Here is a 23,773-nt window from a genome sequence, read left to right on the forward strand (position 1 = left end):
TAAGCTCGTAAAGAGTATAAGGAGGCGATATGCGATTAAACTAAAGCGGCGGCGCTTCTGGAAGAGCATATACCGGAGATATTTGAGACTTCACTCGGTAATATTCCTACTATAACGACGGTGGAGATTAAAATTGTTTATATCCAGGAGCTAAATGTGGTCATAATGGAAGGTGAAGTTTCAGAGGGGATAGCGCTAATTATCCCAACATCTATCGCACTGCGTTACAGTAAACCCAAGTCGGTGGGGAAACTACCAGCAGAACTTCCTTATGATAAGCTGGATATTGCGATCCAGATCTTGAATGATGGCCAGATAAATCCTGACGGTTGTCTTGAGGAATCGGAACATCTCGTAGACTACTATAGGGCCAAAAAGATGGAATCTCCGCAACAATTAAATGGGGAGCATCCCGTCAATGAGTACTACTTTTGGGAGCACCACTCGGAATCGCCAGTTCTGAAGAAGGATTTCGTGTTCGTTTTCCCAATGCAGAAGGGCCATGAGATACAATCTCGGGCAGTCCTTTCTCCACCGGACGAGTCAGGCCTCGCTGCCATGATGGTCAGTATCCGACCCAACGAGCTATTCAGAAATTCTGTTATTCCTCAGTCATTCACGGGGGAGATTCTCTTCCTACTCGATCAATCAGGATCGATGGATGGCTGCGTAGGTAATGACGAAGGTTCTAGCGACAGCTCAACTTTCGACTATACACGAGGGACCAGTGGCAGTGGTCCTGGAAGATCGACGTATTGCGTGCGGCGATGCATTTGGTCCTAGCAGGCCTACCCAAGACCTGTTCTGTCAATGTTATCTCTTGGGGCTCGGAGATATGGGCGATGTGGGAGCAGTTAAGATAATATTCACCTGATAATCTCAGAGAAGCTAAGGAATATATCTCAGAGATCATGGCCGATATGGGCGGGACGGATCTCCCTCGTGCGCTGAAGTCTACCGTTCAACGTCGGCTGGACAATAGCAAGTCTACCCAGATCGTTATTCTCACTGACGGAGAGCTTGACCCCGAAGAGCCAATGGAGTTTGTTTGGAGAACGAGATAAGAACTACAGAATCAAGTCCGATTCTTTGCTCTCGGTATCGGTAACGATGTACCCCGAAGCTTGATCGAGAGCATTGCGGACCTCGGAGGTGGCTTCGGTGATGTTGTCGATACTGCCCAGAATCCAAGATGGCACGCGAGATTGAATCGGCTGACCAAACCAGCTCTGGAGCCTGACACTTGAGACTGCAATATTACAATTGGCGATGGATTTTAGCAGAAGAGCCCCATTAACTATTAGCTGAATGGGGACACCTCGTAAGCGCAACTGATACCCTATTTCCAAGCTCCTTCTACTATCGCCGGTCTTCATCCATTCAGATTTACATCGATCTTCTTCCTTATTGATGTCAAGAATGATGGGGCCCTTCCAAGCGAGGTTATGATAACCACGACAAAACACGGAGCTAAAAGAAGATGTACAGACTGCCCATAAAACCGGCAACAATTCAGGATGGGACAATGCATCGACTAGCAGCGAAGGCCACACTCATGGATCTTGAAGACCTAGTCAAGCGGCAACCTTCTGGCTCACGCCTCGCGGAAGAGAATGCTCAGCGTATCGGCATTACATACTCCATCACTAGCAAATGGACCAGTTTCGTAGCTATTCCACAGGATGAGCCAGCAAATACAGAAGGTAGTATGATGGAGCACTACAAAGCCATGATGGATGGTATCGATATGACAGAGCTTCTTAGTGCATACAATGAGGATGAGTCAGAGATTGGTCACGACATCTTAGGCTATGTTGGTGATGAGGGGTCACGCACTTACGCGTCCGACGACGGAAAGTATGGCGAAATATTACCGATTTCCATGGTTCGGGAAGCCGGGCGTTTATCCGATGGCGGCGTAGGTGGCTCATCCCGTTACAATACTCTGCATATTACAGAGGAGGGGAAGGAAGACGAACGTTATGTGATTTCATACGGTACTGCGAAGCCTGTGACTGATGGTCCTAACATTGGGACTGGGAACATACCAGCAAAAGAGAGAGGTGACGCTAGCGAAGGGGACCCCATGAACGATCAAGTAGGCTTCGAATGGGTCCGAAAGAAAGACCGTCCAAGGTCAAAGTCTGACCAGGAGGATTTGATTCGCAAATATTTGGCAGAATATCGCACGGGCGCAATAGTAACAGAGACCTCTGGACCATTAATCCTGAATGGGCTCGTTCACTCCGAGAGCGGCAGTAGCGGGACAGGTAGTGTCAGTCATGATTCTTCCGAAGCTATGGATCCACTTGACTGGGAGATGGCTGTTAAACATCAAAACGGACAAGGGCTTTTCGAACTACCCGAGGAGGCGAGAAGCATACTGCACCTTCATTTCTGCCCCAAAACGAGATCTGAGCTTGCCGTAAGGCTCAGTAAGATCTTGCACGATCAAGAACTGGAACCAGACCTCTGCATCCAAATCGTCGACTCGATGATGATTATCAAGTGCTATCAGACACACCTGGCTGCGACAGAGGATATCTGGGATCTGATGATGGAAAGAGCACAGGATGCTATCGCGGAAGTCATAGGACAGGACACGTTGGTGCTCTTCGAGGAGGTTCTTACCGGGTCGATGATGCATCAACATTACAAAGCTGCGATTGGAGAAAGAGAGCAGGATGGAGGGTTGACTGGCGGGGCAACATGCCCAGTGTGTGATCTTCGATGGCAAGCTTCACGGTCATTCTTCTGTCCGTTTGATCATGATTCTGGCACGCCTCATGCTTTCAAGGAATGGGATGGGTTTTGGAAGCATCAGCAAGAGGATGGACATATGGTCTGCCCTAGGGAAGGGAATTGATCTGGTAGATTTATATTTCACTAATTTCTAATTTTCAGGATGGTAAACGGTAACCGTCGGTATCTGGCAGTCATATTTTAACAATTTAAACTGGTACTACTCATAAATGCGATTAAAACAACAGCATATCAGAACGGCAGATGGAAACCTTAGATGATACATTCGTCCAATACAATAGCCTTGTCCAACTCCCTATCATCAAAGATCTAGAACCCCTCCAGTCCTTCTTCCTTTAATACACCCTCTATATCCGCGTCACCCTCCTTATCGTTAAACGTCGCTCGCTCAGTATGCGCAGAGACAGACCAACCTCTCATTAGAAGCCCTTTGTGCACTTTTGCAAGTCGAATAGCCCAAATAAAGTCACCTATGTAGGTTCCAGATGACTTTTGCGAAATTTCATGATTGATATTCCCAGTAGCTGTGAAAGTTGTAATACCTGGAATGTCCCTACTAATCTATTAGCTCACTTATCTACGGTTTTTGAGGTGGCTCTTACACATTTGGTCCAACGTCCGCTGTTATACCTTTTCCCTCTTGCACTTCTCTCTTTCCGGCGCGAGCAACCTTAATGCCTGTAATCATAAATAAGGACCAGAATGCTTTGCCCTTAATATACGGTTTCAGCTTTTACTGCTGCAGATATTCCTTAATATACTTTTCCCTCGGTTATACAGTATAGGTATCAAGTCGATCATACGATTCATGGTTTGCCACGGTTTGCATAAAGGTAGTCTAAAGACTTACACTAATAGTAATTCTAGCTGCAGTGAGTACCGGTGTACTAGCAGCCAGATGGATGCTAGGAGCGTTTATCTTGCTATTATCCCAAGTAAATTCAAGAATAGAGTTTCGATATACGGTTATGCGTCAGTGAAAGGGTAATACCGAATCGCGGTTGAGGGGAAAGTTAAGGCGCTTAAGGTCGGAAATAAATTGCCCGAGATATATCGTCGCTTGCGAATCATCTCTATCCCCGAGAAGAATAACATCCTCTGGAGGGGGGTAATAATCTGTTTGACGCAGCTTGAACCAGACTTTCTCCATGATCTGTGAAGGTTGAAAAAGCGGTATCAAGAAAGGATGATATGAGGCTGGTTAAATGCGGAGTGAGGCCTCTTCAGCCGCAATCGAGGCTATACTGTAAATAAGGCCCAGCATGCATCAACTGCAACCAATAACAATCGAGCCAGGTTTCAAGTGTAACTAACCCATTTTATCAACTACCTATCTAACTGATTCGAGATACACACTACTGATCACTGCTATATTATTTTGCAAAATACACAGCTGGCTACTGCTACTATTATAACATATTAAAATCTTAACTAGTTAATATTTAATTTTAATCTCTTCTTTATTATTAATAGATATTCTATAAGAATACTTAGGGCCTTATTTGCTTTTTATTAATCTTTATTTTAGACATAAAGTACCCTATAGTATATATATTATTAATCTTATCTTATTAAATATGTTAAAAAAGACCGACTCTAGGTTAAAGTCCCCTATAATTATTTCTACCATGGGAGCCACCCCTTAACAGATTTAACATATACCCATAGATATACAGAGAGGTAGTTGGTAACATTGAACAGGACAAAGATAGCAAAGTAGGGCCAGGCATCAGACGCTTCGACTTGCAGTGTAGATAGGTACTAGTTCGGTTAGCGTATGTTGATTCAAAGGGCAGATTCATAAGCTTACCTCTTCGCCAGAGGCATATTGACAATATCCGCAAGATGAAGTTGCATCAGGATCAGCAAGGTAGCCTTTAGTAGTGTCCATCCAGTCTTGTGCATAAGCTCCACAGGTCGTGTTTGATGGAGCGTTGAAGCGAATGAGCTCTGAATCAGCACATTGCACTGCAATGCGAGGAAGAATCATAGTCACGATTCCAGAGATCCAGTAGGTGAATGGTCCAACATAGTATAGCGTATAGTGCCAGATAGCTGGCATGAGAGATGCGGGTTGCAGGATACCTAGTGGTCATGAATTAGTAAAGCCCAGACAATCCAAGAGACCGTTCGTACCGTTGAAAAGCTCGGCAGCTATAACAAAGAACGGCATGATGTTTGCAGCCATTGATGCATCAGCGCTGGGCCATCAGGTTAGTATAATACCAATAGTGCGGACCAGACTTGAAACTCACCTCATAGCAGCAATCCATTGTCCCCAAGAAGTGATGAACAGTTGAAAAAGAATAAACATCAAAAACGTGTACCCAGCCACGACACCAAACGGAAAGCCGACAAGGACGTAAACCAAGACATAAAACAACACACCACCTGCCAACGCAAATGGTACTTCAGCAAGAATCTGTGCTGTGGTGAAGGCCGTCCATCCATATATACGGCTAGGGTATTCGCGTCCCAACCAGATATTGCGGTTCTCATCAAACATCATTGCCGTCGCGTTGATGATTTCAGGAACGATCATAAGAACTAGGAATGCCGAGAATATACGGTACTGCATGGCTGCTTCGGTGTTATTGAGCTGTAAAAAGATGAGACCATTGAGGGCAGCATGGACAACGCAGGCGAACAGGCGCGAGTAGACGTAGTTGGGAGTGCGCCAATACTGAGTCAGCGTGCGTTTTGTGAGGAGAGTGGCTTGTCTCAACGTAGAGGAAGCGAAGCCAGATTTGGCATCACCAGACTTCTGGGATGGGTTGGTGGTATCCTTCGCAGCTGTGAATCTGTCAATAGTATCGAGTACGTCGGCTGCCTCGGAGGACTTGGACCAAACATCAGGCCATGATTCTTCACCCGCTGGGGGCTTTTCTCGCACGGGAATCTCAATCAGAAGGTCTGCTACGTTCTTGTGAGGAGGAGCTTGGACGCCTCGAGTTGAGAAGTAGTCAAGGACTTTGGCGACGGCTCCGAAATAGTATACTCTGCCACCGCGGTTGAGAGCGAGAACCCTGTCAAACTGGAAACCGTTAGTGCTGAGAATTTGCCAATGCGTGTGTGATAGAACTCACCAGATCGAAATGTTCCTGGCTTGCTTGATGGATCGTGCAGACAATAGCTTGCCCTCCATCAGCGAGTCGTCGCAGCAGCCGCAGAATACTCATTGATCCTTGGCTATCAAGACCCTGGTCTCAAGTTAGTTTTGTGTACAAAAATAGTTAGAACTGCGTACTTACGCTAGTAGGTTCATCCAAGAACAACAGCAGACTTGGCTTTGCACAAAGTTCCACACCAATGGTAGTGCGCTTCTTCTTCTCCAGAGACAAAGAGCCGATAACCATATTCTGTAATTCGTTCATCCCGAGAACGTCAATGATTTTGTCAACATATGCTCGTTTCTCTTCGTCGCTTGTGCTGGCACTCTGTCGCAAGAGTGCCGAGAATTCAAAGGCCTCTCGAACGGTGCTGGTTTTGACGTGGATATCCATTTGTTGACAGTAGCCGACACTACTACCGAAAGATGAATCGACAGGCTGATCATCAACTCGCATTTCGCCTGTGACAGTACCGATGGCTTGTTGTGTGAGGACGGTGAGGACTGTGCATTGGTACCAAGTTAGACCAGAGCTTGGACGAGATAAGGGTGATAGTATCATAGACTTACGAGTACTTTTACCAGCACCAGATGCTCCGACAAGAGCTGTTAGTTTGCCAGGCTCACAATAGCCAGAGACATCTTGAAGTAGCTGCTTGTCGCTGTTCTGGTATGGAACAGTGTAATCTATGTTTCTCCAAGTAAACGTCGAGCCAGACTGAACCAGCTTTTCGTTGGCGTCGTTTCCGGATGCAGACTCGACCACTCCACCTGTAGCCTGCGGCTGCTCAACGCTCTCCTCGTCACAAGTACGTTTGGCTGCAGACTTTCTACATCCCGCATATTCAAGGAGTGAGCCACCACTGCGTACCCAGTCCACATGCTCCACAATGAACATGTTGATTAGAAGGAAGCCAAAGGTGAACGCGAGTAAGATACCGTAGTTTCGGCCGATATTACCATAGCTGAAGCCGAATTCACTTCGAAGATACTCGCTGCCGTCAATTTCGAGTTGACCTGGTGTAGACCCCTTCGATGCACATGCTTGGAAGCTTGGATTATCGTAGGCCGATCCCGCGGGAATAATTGAGTCGGATGCGCAGGGAAACGTTCGACCTGTGAACTCAGCCGACATGATGTTTTCGTAGGCAAATGGGACGGGAGTCAGGTACTGAAGGTGATGAGCTTAAGAGTGACAATCAAATTGAACGGACACCGTACTTACCGCCAACCAGCCTACCCAAGGTACATCGGCAATCATTCGACCAACAGACCGTACGTAACCACCGCAAGCAATGGCGATGATGAGATAGACACCGCAGTATCTGAGTGCGACCTCTAGTTGAGGGGACATAGCACCGAATACACGATACGAAGCCGTAAAGCCCATAGCACCAAGAAAGATTGACGAGAGAAAGATGAACAAGGCACCAGCCTGGTCCCTTGTTAGCAGATATAGTCATGATTAATGAAACGGGTGTCCAACTTACATCCATCCTTAATCCACTGAGGAAGTAGGCAATGATAGCGTACGTCGCGCTTTGGAGGAATATCAAAGGGACGTCAAGCAGTGCTTTACCAATAACAACGGCACTAGGTCGAACCATGGCATACCGTTTCTGACGACTGACTACCGTCCTATCATGGAACGCAGCGTCGAGCTCAGCCAGTTGGAACCAAGCGACCAATGCAGAAGAATAAAAGCAGAAACCGCCCCGAGAATACACGCCGCCTGAGTCAGCTGGCATGTCGTAGAACATGGAAGATAGGAGGAAGGCAGAGATGACTATGCAGATGTACTTGGAAATGAAGGGTGCTTTGTGGCCTTTGAGTTGCCAAAAGTCACGCTTGGCGCAAAGGTAGACCTGGCGAAAGAAGGAGGTGTTGTAAGACGACTTGGAGCGGACATAGCGCGATTTGCTGTTCTTGACGTGTGTCGCTAAAGCGTCTGGCATGGGAGTCTGGTCGCTCATTAAAGATCCGTCCGAGATAGCATTCCGTTCTGCTTCGTAACGTTCGATGTCGTCTTTGACGTCTTGCCATGTTTGACTTTGCCGGAAAGCTCTCTCGAGGTTCTCGGCACCGCGAGGAACCTTGTCTTTCAGATGGTGGCGAATATTGTCCTCATCGCCTGAAGCGACGCTTGTCAAAAAGTCACTCAATGTCTGTCGAGGCAGTCGTTCATAGCCTAGAGAGTAGAAGTAGGCTTCGGCATTCTTGATGGGGCCCTGGTAGAGCATCCGTCCCTCGTCGATCAGCAGGACCTTGTCCATGAGATTGCAAATAGCATCCGAGGCCTGGTAAAGCGATACTACTGTCGCCCGGTGACAAGCATCCGTCATGATACGTAAAGACCGGATAAAATCAACAGCAGACGACGCATCGAGTCCTCGCGTGGATCCATCCCATGCACTCACAGACGCATCAGATGCCAGAGACTCCAAAATGGAAACACGCTTCCGTTCACCACCTGATACGCCTCGGATATACTCATTACCAACCAGGGTGTCCATGACATGTGTCATACCGAATGCCTGACCGAACTCTTGAATGAAGCGCGGTGCTTGGTGAAGCCATCGCTTGGGTGTTTTGTTCTGCAACGCAAAGTCGAGTGTTTGGCGGACGGTTAACGTTGGTAGATGAAGATCATCTTCGGGAATGTAGGTAACTATGCCTCGATAGTTCTTGGACACTTCTTCTGGTGAGAGGCCGGAGTAGTCAATTGAGCCTTTGATGTTGAGGAACAACTTGTGGTCATTTCCAATGGTTCGCAAAAATGTGCTGCATCCGGACCCAGGGTTTCCCAGTACACTGATGAAGGTTAGTAGATTTATCACGTTATAATAGGTTGTACCTACAGCATCATCTGTCCATTTCGGACCACGCCCGAGAAATCCCGGATCAACGGCCGACCATCTTCAGCTTTGGCAGGTGACACAATCTTCTTCAATGTCACTTCGTAAATGTCTTGAAACGTCAGGGTCCTCCATATGGCTTCCTTGAGCGTCTTGACAGGAGCAGCGCCTCCTGCTCGACCGTAAGTCGTTACCGATTTGAAGCATACGCTCAATGGTGGAGGTCCGGGGGTAGTTTGGTCGTTTTGCAGATATTTCTCCAAATCTTCAACTGCGGAATTCACGTGGGGCTCGGTGACAGCCTTGTGAAGTCCTGCAACTGCGTGTTCGGTCTCATCGTCGATTGTGACGTGCGTGACACCCTCTTGAGAATCTTGTGTTGATTCTGGGTGATGGGTGTGGTGCTCGTGAGTGTTGGTCCTGGAAAGGAGGGTGGGTGGCATGATGCTTGAACACAACCGTGATCTTGTCAAACCTAGTGGTGACTGTGTGTGATAAATAGTTCGGGGGCAATGCGTCAGGAAAGATCCTTCGTTGAACAACATTAGTCTGTCCCTTTATACCGGTTGGCGAAAGACAAACTTCAATGCGGCTCTACATATTTTTACCTAGATGTGGTAGTTATCCACAATTGGCAACTTAGCGTCTTCTTGGCATTGCTAGTCGTTGCTTCAAATAGGCAAGTGGGGCTCAATGACGAGTTACATGGACGTCGGTAGAATCTCGGTCTTGATCTTGCTTGACATCTCGGTCCGGTGTCCGCAGTCCGCGGCATGCGCTGATTCAACGTAAGCGGATTATCTATTATTCCGGACTCTCAATAACTTTGCATTACTAATTCTGAGGATGAAATAAACCATCACCCACCCTATTGTCAGAGATCTTGATCTTGATCAGAGCGTCTATCTACCCGATTTTAATGTCTAAGGCGATTAAGAAATGCCGGACGTGTCACCGACGCCGTCTCAAGTGCGATGGAACTATCCCGGCCTGCCAAAAATGTATCTCCAATGGCCTGGAATGTCCAGGGTATGGTAGACAATTAAGGTGGATGGTCGGTGTTGCAAGCAAAGGTCTCATGAAGGACACTGCATATGTTTCTTGTCCTACTACCACGCCTACTCATCCATCCAAGAAGCGACATAACTTGGCCGTTGTAGAATATGAGCCTTCATTGAAATTCCAGGCCTCAGCAGGTGCATCTTCATCTACATCTTCTTGCAGTAGCAGGTCACCTCTTTCGATAACAGCATCCCCACCAACCCAACTGACTGACCCCATCTTCCAAGACATGGGTTATAATACTAGGTACCTACTGGACTATTGTATGGTTCCCACGGCCGCTTCTTTCTATTCTTGTATCGAGATGCGTCGCTAACTAAATGTGAAGTTGATCGAAAAGTCTGTTCTGTCTTGACCTTCACTGAAGAAGCTTGGACTCCATACCGAGAACTCATGGCTCTAGTCGGGTCATCCAAGGGTGTGGCACACGCTATGACAGCGGTCGCAGCACTACATGCTATACACGGTTCAACTGGCTCACCCATCATGCTAGCCCACGCTCTACAGGAAAATCACATCCAAATCAACGATATAAGACTCAATCCATTCCAGTCACAACTACTTCATCACTGTATACATCATAAACAGAAAGCTCTGGAATTTCTTTCGACCGCTTTACAAGATCCCGACCAGAAAAACAAGTTACAGACTTTTGGGATTGCTATTGTTCTCGCTCTTTTGGAATGCTTTGAGACGGGCGCGGGATCATGGGCTATTCACCTGGAAGGTGCAAAGAAACTGCTTGAAGCTGGCATCCAGAACAGTCCTGCTCTGGAAGGGCTTGTGGACGAGTTGATGCTGTGAGTCTTGATACAGCACATAGGCTTGTAGAACACGCTAATACATGATCCATAGGTTTGAGATATTTGGTTCTACATTCGTACCACCCGGCGTTGTATCCACGTCAGTGACAACACGAACACTATCGATAACGGCATCTGACACACGCCTGGTATTCGGCAACAGTTTTGTTTGCCCTGTAGCGATACTCCAATCAATTACCTTGGCGACGGCAATGTCAAGAACGGCGCGACAGGCCATGTCCGACTTATCAGCCACTTTTGAAGGTATATTGGCGATCGGCGAACTGAAGTCTGTTCTTGTCAAGATCCAACAGTTCAGTTGCCTGGAGTGGGTCGAAGAGGTAAAACCGACCGCGAAATATTTGGAAACCGTGTCCAATCATCTTGTTGTCCAGATGTGTCTTATCTGGAAGCTATCTGCAGAGATATACATCTCCCGCCTTCTATACAGCCTCACTCGAGATACGCAGTACCTCTCACCCATTACTGACGATCTAATCACCGCTTTTGTACCTATTAAGAGCACGGTTTATCTAAAGTTTCTGACATGGCCTGTTGTCGTTGCCGGGCTTTCGAGCACGACACATAGTCATCGAGCATGGACCTTGTCGACTCTGGACGAGATATGGCGTTTGACACTTGTAGCAAGTGCCAAGGGTGCACGAGAGGTTCTTCTTACACTTTGGGCGATGAGAGATTCGCGAATAAATAATGAGGGTGATGGCTATAGGGAAGATTGGGATTGGCTGTGTGATATAGCGGCTCTTAAGAACCATTGGCTACTTTTTTAAGGGCATACCTTAGGTTTTCAAAACCTACGTGTAAAAACAGTCATTTATTAAACCCGCTCGCTATGCGTGTTTACGCCATTGCTGGGGAAGTGTCATAGATATGGCCAAGACAACAACAATTAACCTAAATGATTTCATGACAAACATCCCTTGGGTTCAACTCTCATCAACCTATCAAGATGCTATAACCATCTGCTGCCGTTTAGGGATATTCTACCTATGGATAGACTCATTATGCATCATTCAGGACAGTAAAGATGATTGGAAGGATCAGGCGTCACAAATGGCCGACATTTATGAAAGTTCATTCATTACAATAGCTGCTACGAGATCCAATGACGGCTCCGAAGGTTGCTTTGTAGAATGCGATGAAAAATACCTAGCAAAGTTAGTACCTGGCTACCGAAACATTTACGTCCGCCAGATGCCCCCATTATTTCCGTCGGATTGGTGTATACCGAGGAATTGCAACGACTGGCCGTTGCTAAACCGCGGTTGGATTTACCAAGAGATGATGCTATCCCAAAGGATATTACACTTCTGTGCCAATGAAGTAGTATGGCTGTGTTAAACCCTACAGCGAAGCGAAAGCGGAGGGAATGACCATCAGTTTAGTCAGTTTCGTGATAGGCGCGTATTCAGGAAATTGCCCTACCGGCGCGTGCCTTATGCAATTCTTCGACAGGAACCCAGGTACCTATGGTATCGCACTGTCCAGGAGTATTCACGCCTACAATTGAACTTTGAAAGCGACAAAATGCCTGCCTTGGGTGGTCTTACCAAACGGATGCAAACTATGCGGCCGAACGACCGGTATCTGGCTGGTTTGTGGGAGAAGACTCTATTGTTCGACTTGCTTTGGTCTGTCTGGCCAGGTCCAGTAGCTGGAAGACGGAAGAACCCTCAATTTCCCTCGTGGTCTTGGGCCTCCGTTAGCTGTCAGGTTATGTGGCATGACCTTGTCGATTCAACCCTTGACTCTGTACGGGTGGAAGAAGTTCGACTCCTCAACACTGGTCCAAGCCATTTAGGGGAACTTTTAGAAGCAGCTATTACCATTCGAGCGCCTTTTACAGATGCAAGCCTATTTCGTCCCCAGTGGAGGAGCCTGCCGGTTGATGTCAGTAACGACAATATTACGCGTGTGGATCAACTCTGCGTTTATGACGATGAAGCCGACTGCCTCCCCTATAATCTGTCTGCGGCACGTTACAACCCCGAACCAGCTGGTTTCATATTCCCATAGGCCCCAGCACAACCAATGACGTCTTTGCAGCTATCCATGTCCAGCTGAGACCAGGTGGTAAATGCTATGAGAGAATTGGGTACGGTAAGATATGTCATCCATCTACGCTGATTTTGGATACAGAGGCTGCCAGCGTGAAGGAAATGCTCGAGGCCTTACCTACTTCTACAATAGTAGTAGTTTAGAGTTACAGGAATACAAAATCTCTAAGCGTATTAAGAACTTTAGAGTTTACCATTTTCGTACATGCAACAACTACTTCCAGGCTAAAAAGTTTCCATAAGCTCCACAGCGGGACTATGGTACAGCATCTATCTAATTTAATTCAAGCTTGAGCTTCCTAGTAGCCTGGGTCCTGGGGTAATTTAACGCCAATGGCTAGTAGCACATGCGGAACGGTTTAGACAGGTTATTGAAGCTTCAGCTTATCCGTTCAAGAGTCGCAAGACTGGCCACATATCATATCTGAACTGCTCACAGAAACCGATCCGACTAATGCTGCTGGAAACATAATAGCAATTCCGGCTATCCTTCGGTAGTGTTATTCTTACACCGAACCTCTCCATTAACAGACGTCCACGATTAAATCGGTGTACGGTAATCTCAAGGCCTGTCTTTAATATGAGATTATAGATATGAATGACTTTGCAGAGAGTTACAAGCTAGGTGTACAAGGCGGGCACCGTGGAAGGGGCTGAGGACCGCGTCAAGGTTTGATAACAGCGGGTTTCACAGATTTTATTCCAGATACAAACAACAGAAATAGGCATAAGCGACATCATTTATTGACCAGTGTCTTTGCTACTTAAATATAAAGTTTTCGTGACCGTGGGGAGGGTCTGATATTGGAGAGGGATTTCAAGACGACATCTTCCGAAGATTGGTTAAGTGTACTTGGAGTATGCGGCGTTATGATACTTCTTGTGTGGTGTTGTTGAAAACTAAGATCGTAGGGTTATTGTCTTATCAATTAGTGTGCTTTATATTATGATGTGCTATCTTTATAGGTCTCACCATAGGGTGGCTGAGAGTACCAAAAGGTTAATGCTCTATAATACATTACTTGGGGTATTTACTGACCACGGCGCTCTCAGGAGGAGACTTCCTCTGCGGGGGCATCTGAATATCGTGCAAGGCGATGCAAAGATATCAGAGATTAATCTGCGATTTGTAAACAGCCACGCAAGCAATTCCTGACATCCACCTGTACAACTTTGACAAAGGTTGCTTTGTTGGTTGGAACAATCGATTTGTCTGTCGTGTCATAACCAATGTTGTTCATTTGACGGACGATATTGCAGTCAGTACTTCTGTAGTTAAGTAAATAACTGTAATCTCTGACTTTTCAATAACTCCAAAGCAATTAATTAGCCCCCAATGAGTCAGGATATTCCGGAGGGGGTGACGCATGACAAGCCGGCAAATCGGCTCAACGAGTTTGGGGGTTGGGGGGATTCACAGGGATCGAAGTGAGAAAGGAGGAGAAGCGAGTTAATTCTATGGAGCCCCAATTGAGGATGAAAGCCGATTGGTGACCCCGCGTTTACTCTCACAACATCGATCCTCGGGTAGGTTATGGCATTGGGCAAGGACAGGACCTGGGCCTGAATGGGAAAGATCGACGGGTTTAAACGGACCATCACGGACATATATTCCACCAAAGAGATCAATGCAATCGTTGTTCAAGTCTAACCTCTGTCAATTGGAAATCTTGATATATATACGCTGTCATCACCAAGGCTGAGTGAACTACACCAGTATCGACATCAACCTTCATTCCTCCTGATCATGCACATCAGCAATCTCCTATCAGCTGCCACTCTTTGCGCATTGGCGACATCGGTAGCTGGCAATCCCAAACCTCACAATGACCTACCTAAGAGGCCTCATGTTGTAGCTGCACCCTATGGCACAGGCAAAGCCTTCCCACACTCTCCTCCACGATCTACCAAGGACCTTTGCTATGTGAAGCCTACCAAGGGAAAGAAGAAGGATGACAGCCCTCGCATCCTGAAGGCGTTCAAGAAGTGCAACAAAGGAGGAACCATTGTGCTTGACAAGAACTACACCATCGCTTCGCCACTGGACTTAACATGGCTGTCTCATGTCGACGTCGTCATTACTGGCGAGATCCATTTCAAGTCTGATCCTTACTACTGGGCCGAGAACAGCTTCAAATATGACTTCCAGAACATGTCTTCTTTCTGGAAGATTGGTGGCAAGGATATTAATATTTACGGGGATTTGAGCAATGACCAGTCTGTGCTTGATGGTCATGGTCAAGACTACTGGAAGGAGTATGTAACCAATAAGACTGTAAGTGCCAATATGATGCAAGGATCGGGAATGAGACTAATTTGTGCTGTCTGGCAGTTAATGCGACCTATTCTCTTGACCATCGAAGATGCTCATGGACTTACCATGTCAAACATGAGAATGCGAAACTCACCCAACGTAAGGCAAAGGTCACTTGAGATAAGAATGAAACCAATTTGCTTACTGTTATTAGTGGTTCAACATCATCATCAACAGTACCGACGTGCTCATCAGCGACCTCGATCTCCGTGCCAAGAGCACTGACGGTGTCAAGATTGCCAACTCTGATGGCTGGGACACCTACCGTTCCGATCGAGTTGTGATCCAGAACTCATACATTGACAACACCGATGGTAATCTTCATGTCAATCAATCGGTTAACTTCGGCTGACGACCACAGACTGCGTATCCTTCAAACCCAACAGCACCAACACAGTTGTCCAGAACCTTGTCTGCAATGGCTCTCATGGAATCAGCGTCGGCTCGCTGGGCCAGTACAAGGGTAAAGTCGATATTGTGGAGAACCTGTACATCTACAACATCTCCATGTCAAATGCCAGTGACGGAGCTCGAATCAAGGTCTGGCCCGGCGTTGAAAGCCTTTTCCAGGATAACCTCAACGGTGGCGGAGGCCTTGGACGTGTGAGGAACGTCACTTATGATGGTTTCTACCACGAGAACAACGACAATGCCATCACCATTACTCAATGCTACGGTCAGAAGAACCAGACTCTTTGCAACCAGTTCCCGGTGCGTATCCCATATCAGTGTCAATGAACTGATACTAAACACCATTTGAAGGCCAACCTGACTATCGAGGACATTACCATGAAGAACTTCTGGGGTACAGTTTCAAAGAAGTTCGATCCTCGAGCTGGGTCGCTGGTCTGCAGTGCACCTGACGTAAGTTCTCTATGTGGTCTAAACCCTGACATGGCTAACATCTTTAAAAGCGATGCAGTAACATTGTGGCTAAAAACATCACCGTGGGTGTGCCTAGCAAGAAGCCGCCTGTCTACGACTGTTACAACCTTGACGAAAGTACTTTGGACATCACTTGCCAGGATCCCACTACGGATCGGGACATGACCAACGGTTAACCAGATGACTGGATTATTTGTTGTAATACAGGGTAGCTGATAGGGCATGTATCATACTTGTACCCTAAACTTCCGATACATAATTAAACAAGTTTGTCCAAACTCGAGCTAAATGCAATTGGCAAGTGTCTTGACATGTGTGATGATCCGTTTGCCCCCAACAAGTTTGGGAAGCAATTTCCAAGAGATTGGCCGGTCAAGGGATGTTCAGCCTGACATTGAGCCTGTTGGTCAACCTCGGCATTCGCCCTCACTATGCACACTGAAGCCACATCCTGAACAAGAAACATGACCCATAATCTTTTTTAAATCTTTATACTTAACGCATCCGTTATACACTAACATCAATACTGAATACAGTAGCTTTATTCGGGAAAGAGAGCCGTCGGCTAAAGGGGAACTTTGTCAAGATTCAATCTTAAGTACTTGCTATCATCAATTGCCAAGACCGTTTATCCCTACTGGTTAGTTGGATTGGACGGCGCAGTCTTCTTCAAAGTAAGAGGCACAACTTTATCTGACTTGGCAGAAAATAAAGCATTCCAGCCAATAGTATAAATACCCTTAATATTAGTATCTTATCTATACCAGAGAGAAAGCATTCCTCTATTCTCCTTAGCCATAAAGAACGATCCGTAGTATATAAAGTCCGAGATATAGTTACTAGCACTGTCTGTACTATTAACTATTTTAATAGTCTTAAGTGCAGATAATAGATCGGGAATAATAAGCGACTTATTTAACCAGGTAGGATATCTATCGCCGGGAAGATCTATCATATTAGGGGAAGCCTTTAACTTATTATTGGAAAACGTGACTAAATTGAATTAGGTATCTATGCTGAATATTAGTTAGTGAATGGGTTGACTTACATTGAATTGGTGCGGCTTGAACATCATCGACACGGCTGAAATTGCCTACATATATCGCATCTATTGGAAGGTCAGTAACCTTTAATTTACTCAACGACGTGGTGTCTCAAACGAGTAGTCAACAAGGAAATTCCAGCCGGAGCCGAGTTTTATGCAGCCTTTTCTGATCACGACGGTTCGGCTTGATATTGTGACGACCGGAATGGCGGTGTGGCCACGGCGGTTCCTATTTGCGACACGCCACAGCAGCCGCAAAACAATTATCGAAATCTCTCCAAACATCCTGATGTATCACAATTTTCATGGTCCAGAACGGCTACATCAAAAGTCCTTCATAGATTTAATGAACTTGAGGTAAGAGGCAAACGATGAGGCTCAGACGATATGATCTCAAATCTATTCACTCGTGCTGGTGCTTCATGATAATCCTATCCAGAGGTTTGTGGATTCTGCACAACGTTGACAGTAAAACTCTGTCTTTCAGTACGCAGAGATGAGGCGTGAGCGGTTTGAATTGTGATCTTTGCCGTCCCTTGACTAAGACCAACAACACGCAGCTCTCCAACAGGAATGATGGCCCCTCCAAGCATAATTACTTCAGGGTCTTTCACAATAATGTCCTTAATTCTGTGTGCTCTCGGTTGGAAGTTGAAATTTAACACACTTTCCATGCCAACAACGACTGTAGGTATGTCGGCACTTATGATGCCTGCGGTCGAGACCTCAGACGCAGGAGCACGTTCCGCGATGAATGTTTGATCAAGTCTCGAGGCGAGCGACTTGAAGTCGATGGGGGATGCCAAGGTCGCTGAGTTGTGATAATAATAACATGGTTAGTCTTCGCTCTGCTTTGAATTGATACAAAACGGAATGTTTACTTACCGCTGGTCATACCTGCATCTGGGCTACTTTCCATGAGGACAAAAGTCGTCAACCGAGTCCAGAATACACTCGTTTTCGTCTCGTAGGCTTAGTTGCCTAGTCCATCGTCTATCTTCGTGATGAGGTTTTTCCAATTGCTTTGAAATGAACCAATATACATCGCGAATGCCTCTGCAGCATCCGAGTAGTCTTTACATTGGAGAATGGTGAGTTCCAAAGGAAGAAGCTGCTGGACAGAGGGCGCGGATGCGGGAGGTGCCGAAGCATGACTGAAGGATAGTTTCAGTGTTTGGCGGAAGCCAAGAGGAGTAAAAATGTCACTCGATCCATGGAGCTGCACAGTGATCCCAGGAAGGGTGTTCTGGCACATGGCTACCAAGTTTCGTGGACTCAAGTCGGTACGCACAACGAGGTTCCGGCTCTCATCCACCTGTCGATTCAGACCATCCATTACAAACCTCTGCAAATTGATCTGACGCTGCGAGATTGAGGCTGGTTCAGGGGACTCTGAAGGGGTGAAAGGCAATGTATTCTCACTATCAGTAGACGACATAGTTTTGGATTGGGTATGTTAACAGAGAGCTTGGGAAGATCTGTGTGTATCAATGGAAGAGATGTAATTGAGTAGGTATAGGTCTTCTGACTGTGACGGGTCAAGGTGAGGCAAGAAGGTCTACTTTGTATTTGACAGTGCTACCGGAATACCTTTGTCTTAGCTTTATCACCGTATCGAACTCAAGGACGACCTGGGTATTATGGTGGTCTGCAAAGAACAATTTACATGGACGAAAAGCTTGAAGCTACTACAGCAGGCCACGTCACTACATTCGCCCAGACGTCTGTGTTGAGTTTCTCCTCACAACGATGTGGCTTAGACACAAGTGCTGAACTGAGACCTGTAACGGATAGTTACCACATGTTCATTTTGTCATCTATCACTACAAGTACTCCCTGTTACCGTTGAGGAGGTGTAGTTTCGCCATCTCGGAGTATCCAAAAGAGGACGTCTCCTACCTTTAGTCAGTTTCGTTCGCACAAATGTGCTCTGAGACATTGTGATAGCCCATAGTGGCTTGCTGAGATATGCCGTAGCACCTGTTTTCGCACAAGCGTCCATATCCTGGTACATGATATGGCTTCAAGCACAAGTCGTCACGAATACGAGTCAAAGGTTCAATGTCTATCCTCTTGTCAAGTGAGCACATGAGAGCAAGCAGTGAGTCGAGGAACGCCGACCACAAAGGCAGCTTTCCTTGATCGCCATTTGATTGATGAGCGGTCGCGAAAGAAGTAACAGTTTGCTCACTTTGGGTACTTAGCCACCGGGTATCGCTAAATCTGTACCATCGCCAAATGCCTTTTGTTCTCTCTCATCTAAACTTTTTCAATTCTTTCCATTACCCAATATGGCTCTATCAGTCCTTAGTGTGGACAGGATCTCTATACTTGACCCAAACCGCCAGGCTATTTTCAGAGGCACGAGCGTCAGCTGTATTAATGTCGCTACAGTACAAAACGCTTACACGACTACAATCTGGGCCAGCAATTGGAATCCACCTCCACAAGGAGGGGTGAACGTCCCATTTGCTCTCATGGTAGATGCGCATAACCAAGATACCCAAATCTTCAACATCGAGGTTACTGGCGGATTTCCCTTCCCTCCCGAATGGATCAATCTACAAAACCAGCCAGGGTTCTTCAAGATAAAACTCACTGACCAGAATGGCGTCTCGCTACTAAGTGAATTATATCCAGTCATTGACCCGGCCAATCCGAATCCAACCACCTTCTTTGTCCAGCATTTTAAGTTGGAACTATTAGCCAACGGTCCTATCTTTGGACCTTTTAAATCAAGGTTGAATTGGAAGCTTTCAATTATCAGTTGCAATGGTCTAGGGGCTCCTGGTTAGTCGAATCTCCACTCTCTCAAGCGACGAAGAGGAAATGGCTCTTGTGCCTTTTACTGACATTTTGCCCTCAGTCCCTGGTCAGACTGTTGACTATATACCGGATATTCCTTTAGAAGGCTTCTTCTTTGTTGGTAGTCTCCACCGAGCTTTTTCCCAATCATTTCCACACGGTCATCGCCTCGAGATTATTCGCAGTAGTGTCCTCGATATAGTTGACTATTTAGAGGAACACTCGACGATTCAGTACAAACAACGGGCGGCGAAGAACATTGCTAAGGAAATATGGGATAAACTATCTCCTCGTCTCCGGTATGACGTTTTTGAAGGCCGAGGCAGATGCGGACTGAGTCACTATGGTGGTAAACTAGACCTTACAGTCGTTCTGGAAGCTCCAGACCTTCTCGTCAACTGTTATGACCTCGCCGGCATCAGCCAAGCATGGTGTGCCTCACTGGGTAAGGCTGGCAATCAGGCCGCCCAGATCCCCACCGCTGTCAGTACTTTCCATAATTTCTCACATATATGCTATCTACGACGTGACTTGATCTAATGATCAAATACTTATCTTTTTTCGGGCAGGTCCTCGAAACAGCCTGGGCGTACAGTGGAGAGTGGTTTGGATACGTTACGGAAGGCCCCCTTTTTGGGCGGGTGTCAAATGTGGCCGATAACCAAAAGAAATGCAATAATCCCTTTTGGGGTCACTCAGGTCAGCCATGGTATGCTCAGGCAGACTTGATGGAACCTGATCGAAATCCTTTCGGTAATCACGCATGGGTAGAGGTACAAATCGAAAACGGACAAGCACGCCAGGTTTTGGAAATATGCCACGCTCACGTAGACTTGACTAACCTGGCCAATGTTACCTTGTGCAACGCTGACATTACTCGGGACAAGTGGATCGGCCGTGCAGTCAATGTGGGACTAGAAACGAATGCCAACATCGATAACTGGAAGCCTATTGGTAAGTCAAAAGTACAATCGTCGAGCGTCAGCAAAATATTGCCATGGCGGGAATTCATCGAGAGGCCTGGCTGATATTTATAGCTATTGATCGAAATGGTCTTGCGTTGGAAATGATCGCTCCGGGAGTTACCCGATATGTCTTTATGCCACGAGGAAGTCATGGCCTTGGAGGATTTGTTGGGTGAGGGAGCCCATTGGTTCGACAATGGTCCACAAGGATAGTGACCGGGTGGCTTTGAGTGCGAACACGCCGTATATGATCTGCAATAGAAGGGTATCCTGGGGAAACGATGAGAGTTCTAACTATGCCAATTGAAACTGCTAGCGCGCACCACCAATAAAGACTTACCTGACCCTAACTCAACTCCCATGCACTCACCCTTCTACATGTTCGAAATTCCTGGAAAAAGAAGCGTGTTCGTTCATCGCGTTGTCCGTACAAGCGATATCCTCGATACATTACATCAGTCGCTAGCATTGTCTTTGAGTAAATTCGCTTTCTTCCTCGAACTCATTGTCTCCCCATCGCACTGCAGCTTCGTCTTCGTTTTCGACTTGGGAAGTCTATCCTTCTTCGATTTCCTCTTTATCCTCGGCATCTTATCGTCATTTGTTCCCTCAAGTGAAGGGAGCTGTTCGTTTCATGTCTTCGTTCTCTTCTCGGCCACTTCGTCCCTACCCTTTTACCATTTCGCTAAACGGATCTCCCGTCCTTTCCGTACCCTTTCCTTGGCCCATTCCTCTTCTTCCTCATCTGTGTTTATTGTCTCATCTAATGATGCCAAATAGTCATCGCGTTCCTTTTCGACCTTTGCCCTAGCCTCTTTAACAAGATCACTCGGTGTCCTGGACACAGGCCAATCATCGGCAAAGTCTTGACCATAAAGGCTGATCCGAAGATTCTGTAGCATGCGGAGTATTTTGAGCCGGTGGATAAGGTCTTTGGCAAAAGGTTCAATGGGTATATCATAGTGGAACGCTGGCGTCGGTGGTGGGGAGACGAAGTGAGCACCCTGTGTCGTAACGGAGCATTGAAGTTCCTGTCGACAGTTAGTCTATGAAACATTGGGGGTTGGAATTTCGCAAACGTACGCCTTCTCCAGCCTCAATCCGTATAGCAAGATTACGTCTCCATGTATGGCTGATGGATATTTCGTGATTTGTTTCGTTGTCAGGGGACATTTGCGATAAGAACTTCATGACTTTTAACAGTCATTAGAGTGAGTCCTCGCGTGCATAGGTGGTCGATAGGGGAGAGTACAGTATCGAAGTAGGTAGCCAACGCACAACCTTTGTTATTTAGCCTAAACGATTTTCATCATCTGAAAGTTACTTCTGTATGTTGATTATGTGTGAGACGGGTATAGTGGGACTTAAAACAAGACTCTTAAACACGCAATTGAGGCACCTAAAAGAGTTATCCACGTCGGGACTAGATTGATCTTTTTACTTTCATGTTATAGAGAAATTCACCGTATCTGACAAATAGCATAACTTGACGAAAGCGCGTATTCGGAAAAATGCAATGCCGTATTTAAAGCACGAAATTACAGGGTAATGCCGAACAGCTCCGCGCAGAATACTGGAGCTACGAGGTCCTAGTTTTAAAATGGAAGGTAAAAAGCCGGACACGGGCCTTGGCAATGATTGTAACGGTGATGCATGCCAGGGTTAGAACGGACATATAGACTATGATGGCAGCTGGAAGTGACATCCCGGCTTTCTCGGTACAGCAAGAATGCCGATCGATCATTTATGCTTAATATAAATAAGATTGACTGCCGTTGCCGGTTCTGTAGTACTTCACCACCCTCCTGGAATTATCATCATGGTGTATAAAACGTCACTCCTGCTTGGTCTTGCCGCCATCGCCTCTGCTCTTCCTACAGACAAGGATAGCAAGCAGGGTCTCGTGGCCGGTAAATTCATTGTCGCACTCAAGCCAACTGCCAACGTCGATCTTGATTTACACTCTCGATGGGTGTCGGATGTGCACGGACAGGCTCTCGCCCGCCGCGGCGTTGAGTCTGGTGGAATTGACAAGACGTTTAGTTTCCCTGGTTTCCAGGGCTACTCAGGATCGTTTGATGAAGACACCATCGAGATCATCAAGGCTAATTCCAGCGTAAGCAATGAACATCTTGGATGAATGCGTGGAACTAACTCGGAAGCAGGTCCTACTTGTAGAACCGGAACAAGTCTTTACTATTGCCTCGCCAGTCACGCAGCAAAGTCCTCCCTGGGGTCTCTCTGCAATTTCCAATGCCAACCCCCCATCGTCGAAGGCCTCGTACACCTACGATTCGACAGCTGGTGCAGGAACATTTGTCTATGTTCTAGACAGCGGCATCTACCTCGAACATGACGAGTTTCAAGGCCGTGCTGTTTTCGGTGCAGACACGTCAGCTGTCTCCAGCAAGAAGCAGCACGGCACACTTGTCGCCGCCATCGTCAATGGTGCCACATACGGTGTTGCCAAAAAGGCTACCGTTGTGGATGTCCAAGTTTTGGGCGATGATGGCGGTTCATCCAGTGGTGTTCTGGCTGGTCTTAGCTGGACGGTCAACGACGTTGTTTCCAAGAAACGCGCTGGCAAGGCTGTTATCAACATGAGCTTGTCAGGAGGTAACTCGGTTGTCTTTAATGAGGCGGTGCAGAAAGCGATCGACGCCGGCATTCCCGTCGTTGCAGCTGCCGGGAATTCCAACGAAGACGCTTCACAAAGCAGCCCTGGAAACCAGCCTAACGTCATTACGGTCGCAGCCAGCAGCAAAGACTACAAGCGATGGGCTCAGTCCAACTGGGGGTCAGCGTGCGACATCTTCGCTCCAGGTGAACAAATCATATCAGCTTGGCCCACGTCTACTTCAGCAACATACATTGCAAGCGGCACGTCGGAGGCTTCTCCGCATGTTGCTGGTGTCGTTGCCTATCTTTTAGCACTTGAAGGTTCGCGCACGCCGGCCCAGATTTGGTCGCGACTACAGGAGCTGGCAATCAAGGATAAAATCACAGATACAAAGGGGGTCCCAAACCTATTGGTATACAACGGAATTGGCAAATAATGCATCGTGTCCGATTAGTAACGGATAAAATTT

At 46.8% G+C, this 23,773-nt stretch overlaps 10 protein-coding genes across 10 annotated transcripts; 6 read left to right on the plus strand and 4 right to left on the minus strand.

Annotated features, from left to right (window-relative positions):
* Positions 1-911: 911 nt before the first annotated feature.
* Positions 912-2,919, plus strand: FGSG_13814 (uncharacterized protein; the record flags this gene model as incomplete). The annotated part of the gene is made up of 3 exons (XM_011321414.1): positions 912-1,042; positions 1,489-2,716; positions 2,905-2,919. The coding sequence occupies 3 exons, from the start codon at positions 912-914 to the stop codon at positions 2,917-2,919; spliced, it is 1,374 nt and encodes a 457-aa protein (XP_011319716.1).
* Positions 2,920-4,386: 1,467 nt separating this feature from the next.
* Positions 4,387-9,170, minus strand: FGSG_10706 (uncharacterized protein; the record flags this gene model as incomplete). The annotated part of the gene is made up of 10 exons (XM_011321415.1): positions 4,387-4,524; positions 4,574-4,848; positions 4,900-4,964; positions 5,019-5,797; positions 5,850-5,963; positions 6,015-6,376; positions 6,443-7,043; positions 7,098-7,307; positions 7,363-8,683; positions 8,731-9,170. 10 exons carry the CDS (start codon positions 9,168-9,170, stop codon positions 4,387-4,389), a joined length of 4,305 nt encoding a protein of 1,434 aa, XP_011319717.1.
* Positions 9,171-10,182: 1,012 nt separating this feature from the next.
* On the plus strand, positions 10,183-11,383 carry FGSG_10707 (uncharacterized protein; the record flags this gene model as incomplete). The annotated part of the gene is made up of 2 exons (XM_011321416.1): positions 10,183-10,589; positions 10,645-11,383. 2 exons carry the CDS (start codon positions 10,183-10,185, stop codon positions 11,381-11,383), a joined length of 1,146 nt encoding a protein of 381 aa, XP_011319718.1.
* A 100-nt stretch (positions 11,384-11,483) lies between these two features.
* FGSG_13815 (uncharacterized protein) lies at positions 11,484-12,814 on the plus strand (the record flags this gene model as incomplete). The annotated part of the gene is given in 3 exon segments (XM_011321417.1): positions 11,484-11,939; positions 11,964-12,612; positions 12,630-12,814. The coding sequence occupies 3 exon segments, from the start codon at positions 11,484-11,486 to the stop codon at positions 12,812-12,814; spliced, it is 1,290 nt and encodes a 429-aa protein (XP_011319719.1).
* Positions 12,815-14,417: 1,603 nt separating this feature from the next.
* On the plus strand, positions 14,418-16,045 carry FGSG_10708 (exopolygalacturonase precursor; the record flags this gene model as incomplete). Its single annotated transcript, XM_011321418.1, has 6 exons — positions 14,418-14,945; positions 15,003-15,083; positions 15,139-15,298; positions 15,382-15,695; positions 15,747-15,848; positions 15,899-16,045. The coding sequence occupies 6 exons, from the start codon at positions 14,418-14,420 to the stop codon at positions 16,043-16,045; spliced, it is 1,332 nt and encodes a 443-aa protein (XP_011319720.1).
* A 578-nt stretch (positions 16,046-16,623) lies between these two features.
* FGSG_13816 (uncharacterized protein) lies at positions 16,624-17,199 on the minus strand (the record flags this gene model as incomplete). Its single annotated transcript, XM_011321419.1, has 3 exons — positions 16,624-16,862; positions 16,918-16,977; positions 17,016-17,199. The coding sequence occupies 3 exons, from the start codon at positions 17,197-17,199 to the stop codon at positions 16,624-16,626; spliced, it is 483 nt and encodes a 160-aa protein (XP_011319721.1).
* Positions 17,200-17,345: 146 nt separating this feature from the next.
* FGSG_10709 (uncharacterized protein) lies at positions 17,346-18,352 on the minus strand (the record flags this gene model as incomplete). The annotated part of the gene is made up of 3 exons (XM_011321420.1): positions 17,346-17,725; positions 17,800-17,822; positions 17,958-18,352. 3 exons carry the CDS (start codon positions 18,350-18,352, stop codon positions 17,346-17,348), a joined length of 798 nt encoding a protein of 265 aa, XP_011319722.1.
* Positions 18,353-19,205: 853 nt separating this feature from the next.
* On the plus strand, positions 19,206-20,860 carry FGSG_10710 (uncharacterized protein; the record flags this gene model as incomplete). Its single annotated transcript, XM_011321421.1, has 4 exons — positions 19,206-19,704; positions 19,823-20,202; positions 20,289-20,673; positions 20,757-20,860. The coding sequence occupies 4 exons, from the start codon at positions 19,206-19,208 to the stop codon at positions 20,858-20,860; spliced, it is 1,368 nt and encodes a 455-aa protein (XP_011319723.1).
* A 498-nt stretch (positions 20,861-21,358) lies between these two features.
* Positions 21,359-21,875, minus strand: FGSG_10711 (uncharacterized protein; the record flags this gene model as incomplete). The annotated part of the gene is made up of 2 exons (XM_011321422.1): positions 21,359-21,715; positions 21,768-21,875. 2 exons carry the CDS (start codon positions 21,873-21,875, stop codon positions 21,359-21,361), a joined length of 465 nt encoding a protein of 154 aa, XP_011319724.1.
* Positions 21,876-22,503: 628 nt separating this feature from the next.
* Positions 22,504-23,740, plus strand: FGSG_10712 (uncharacterized protein; the record flags this gene model as incomplete). The annotated part of the gene is made up of 2 exons (XM_011321423.1): positions 22,504-22,800; positions 22,850-23,740. The coding sequence occupies 2 exons, from the start codon at positions 22,504-22,506 to the stop codon at positions 23,738-23,740; spliced, it is 1,188 nt and encodes a 395-aa protein (XP_011319725.1).
* Positions 23,741-23,773: the final 33 nt, after the last annotated feature.

Source organism: Fusarium graminearum, chromosome 1 (genome assembly GCF_000240135.3).
Source record: "Fusarium graminearum PH-1 chromosome 1, whole genome shotgun sequence".
In the NCBI taxonomy this organism is placed as follows: Eukaryota; Fungi; Ascomycota; class Sordariomycetes; order Hypocreales; family Nectriaceae; genus Fusarium; species Fusarium graminearum.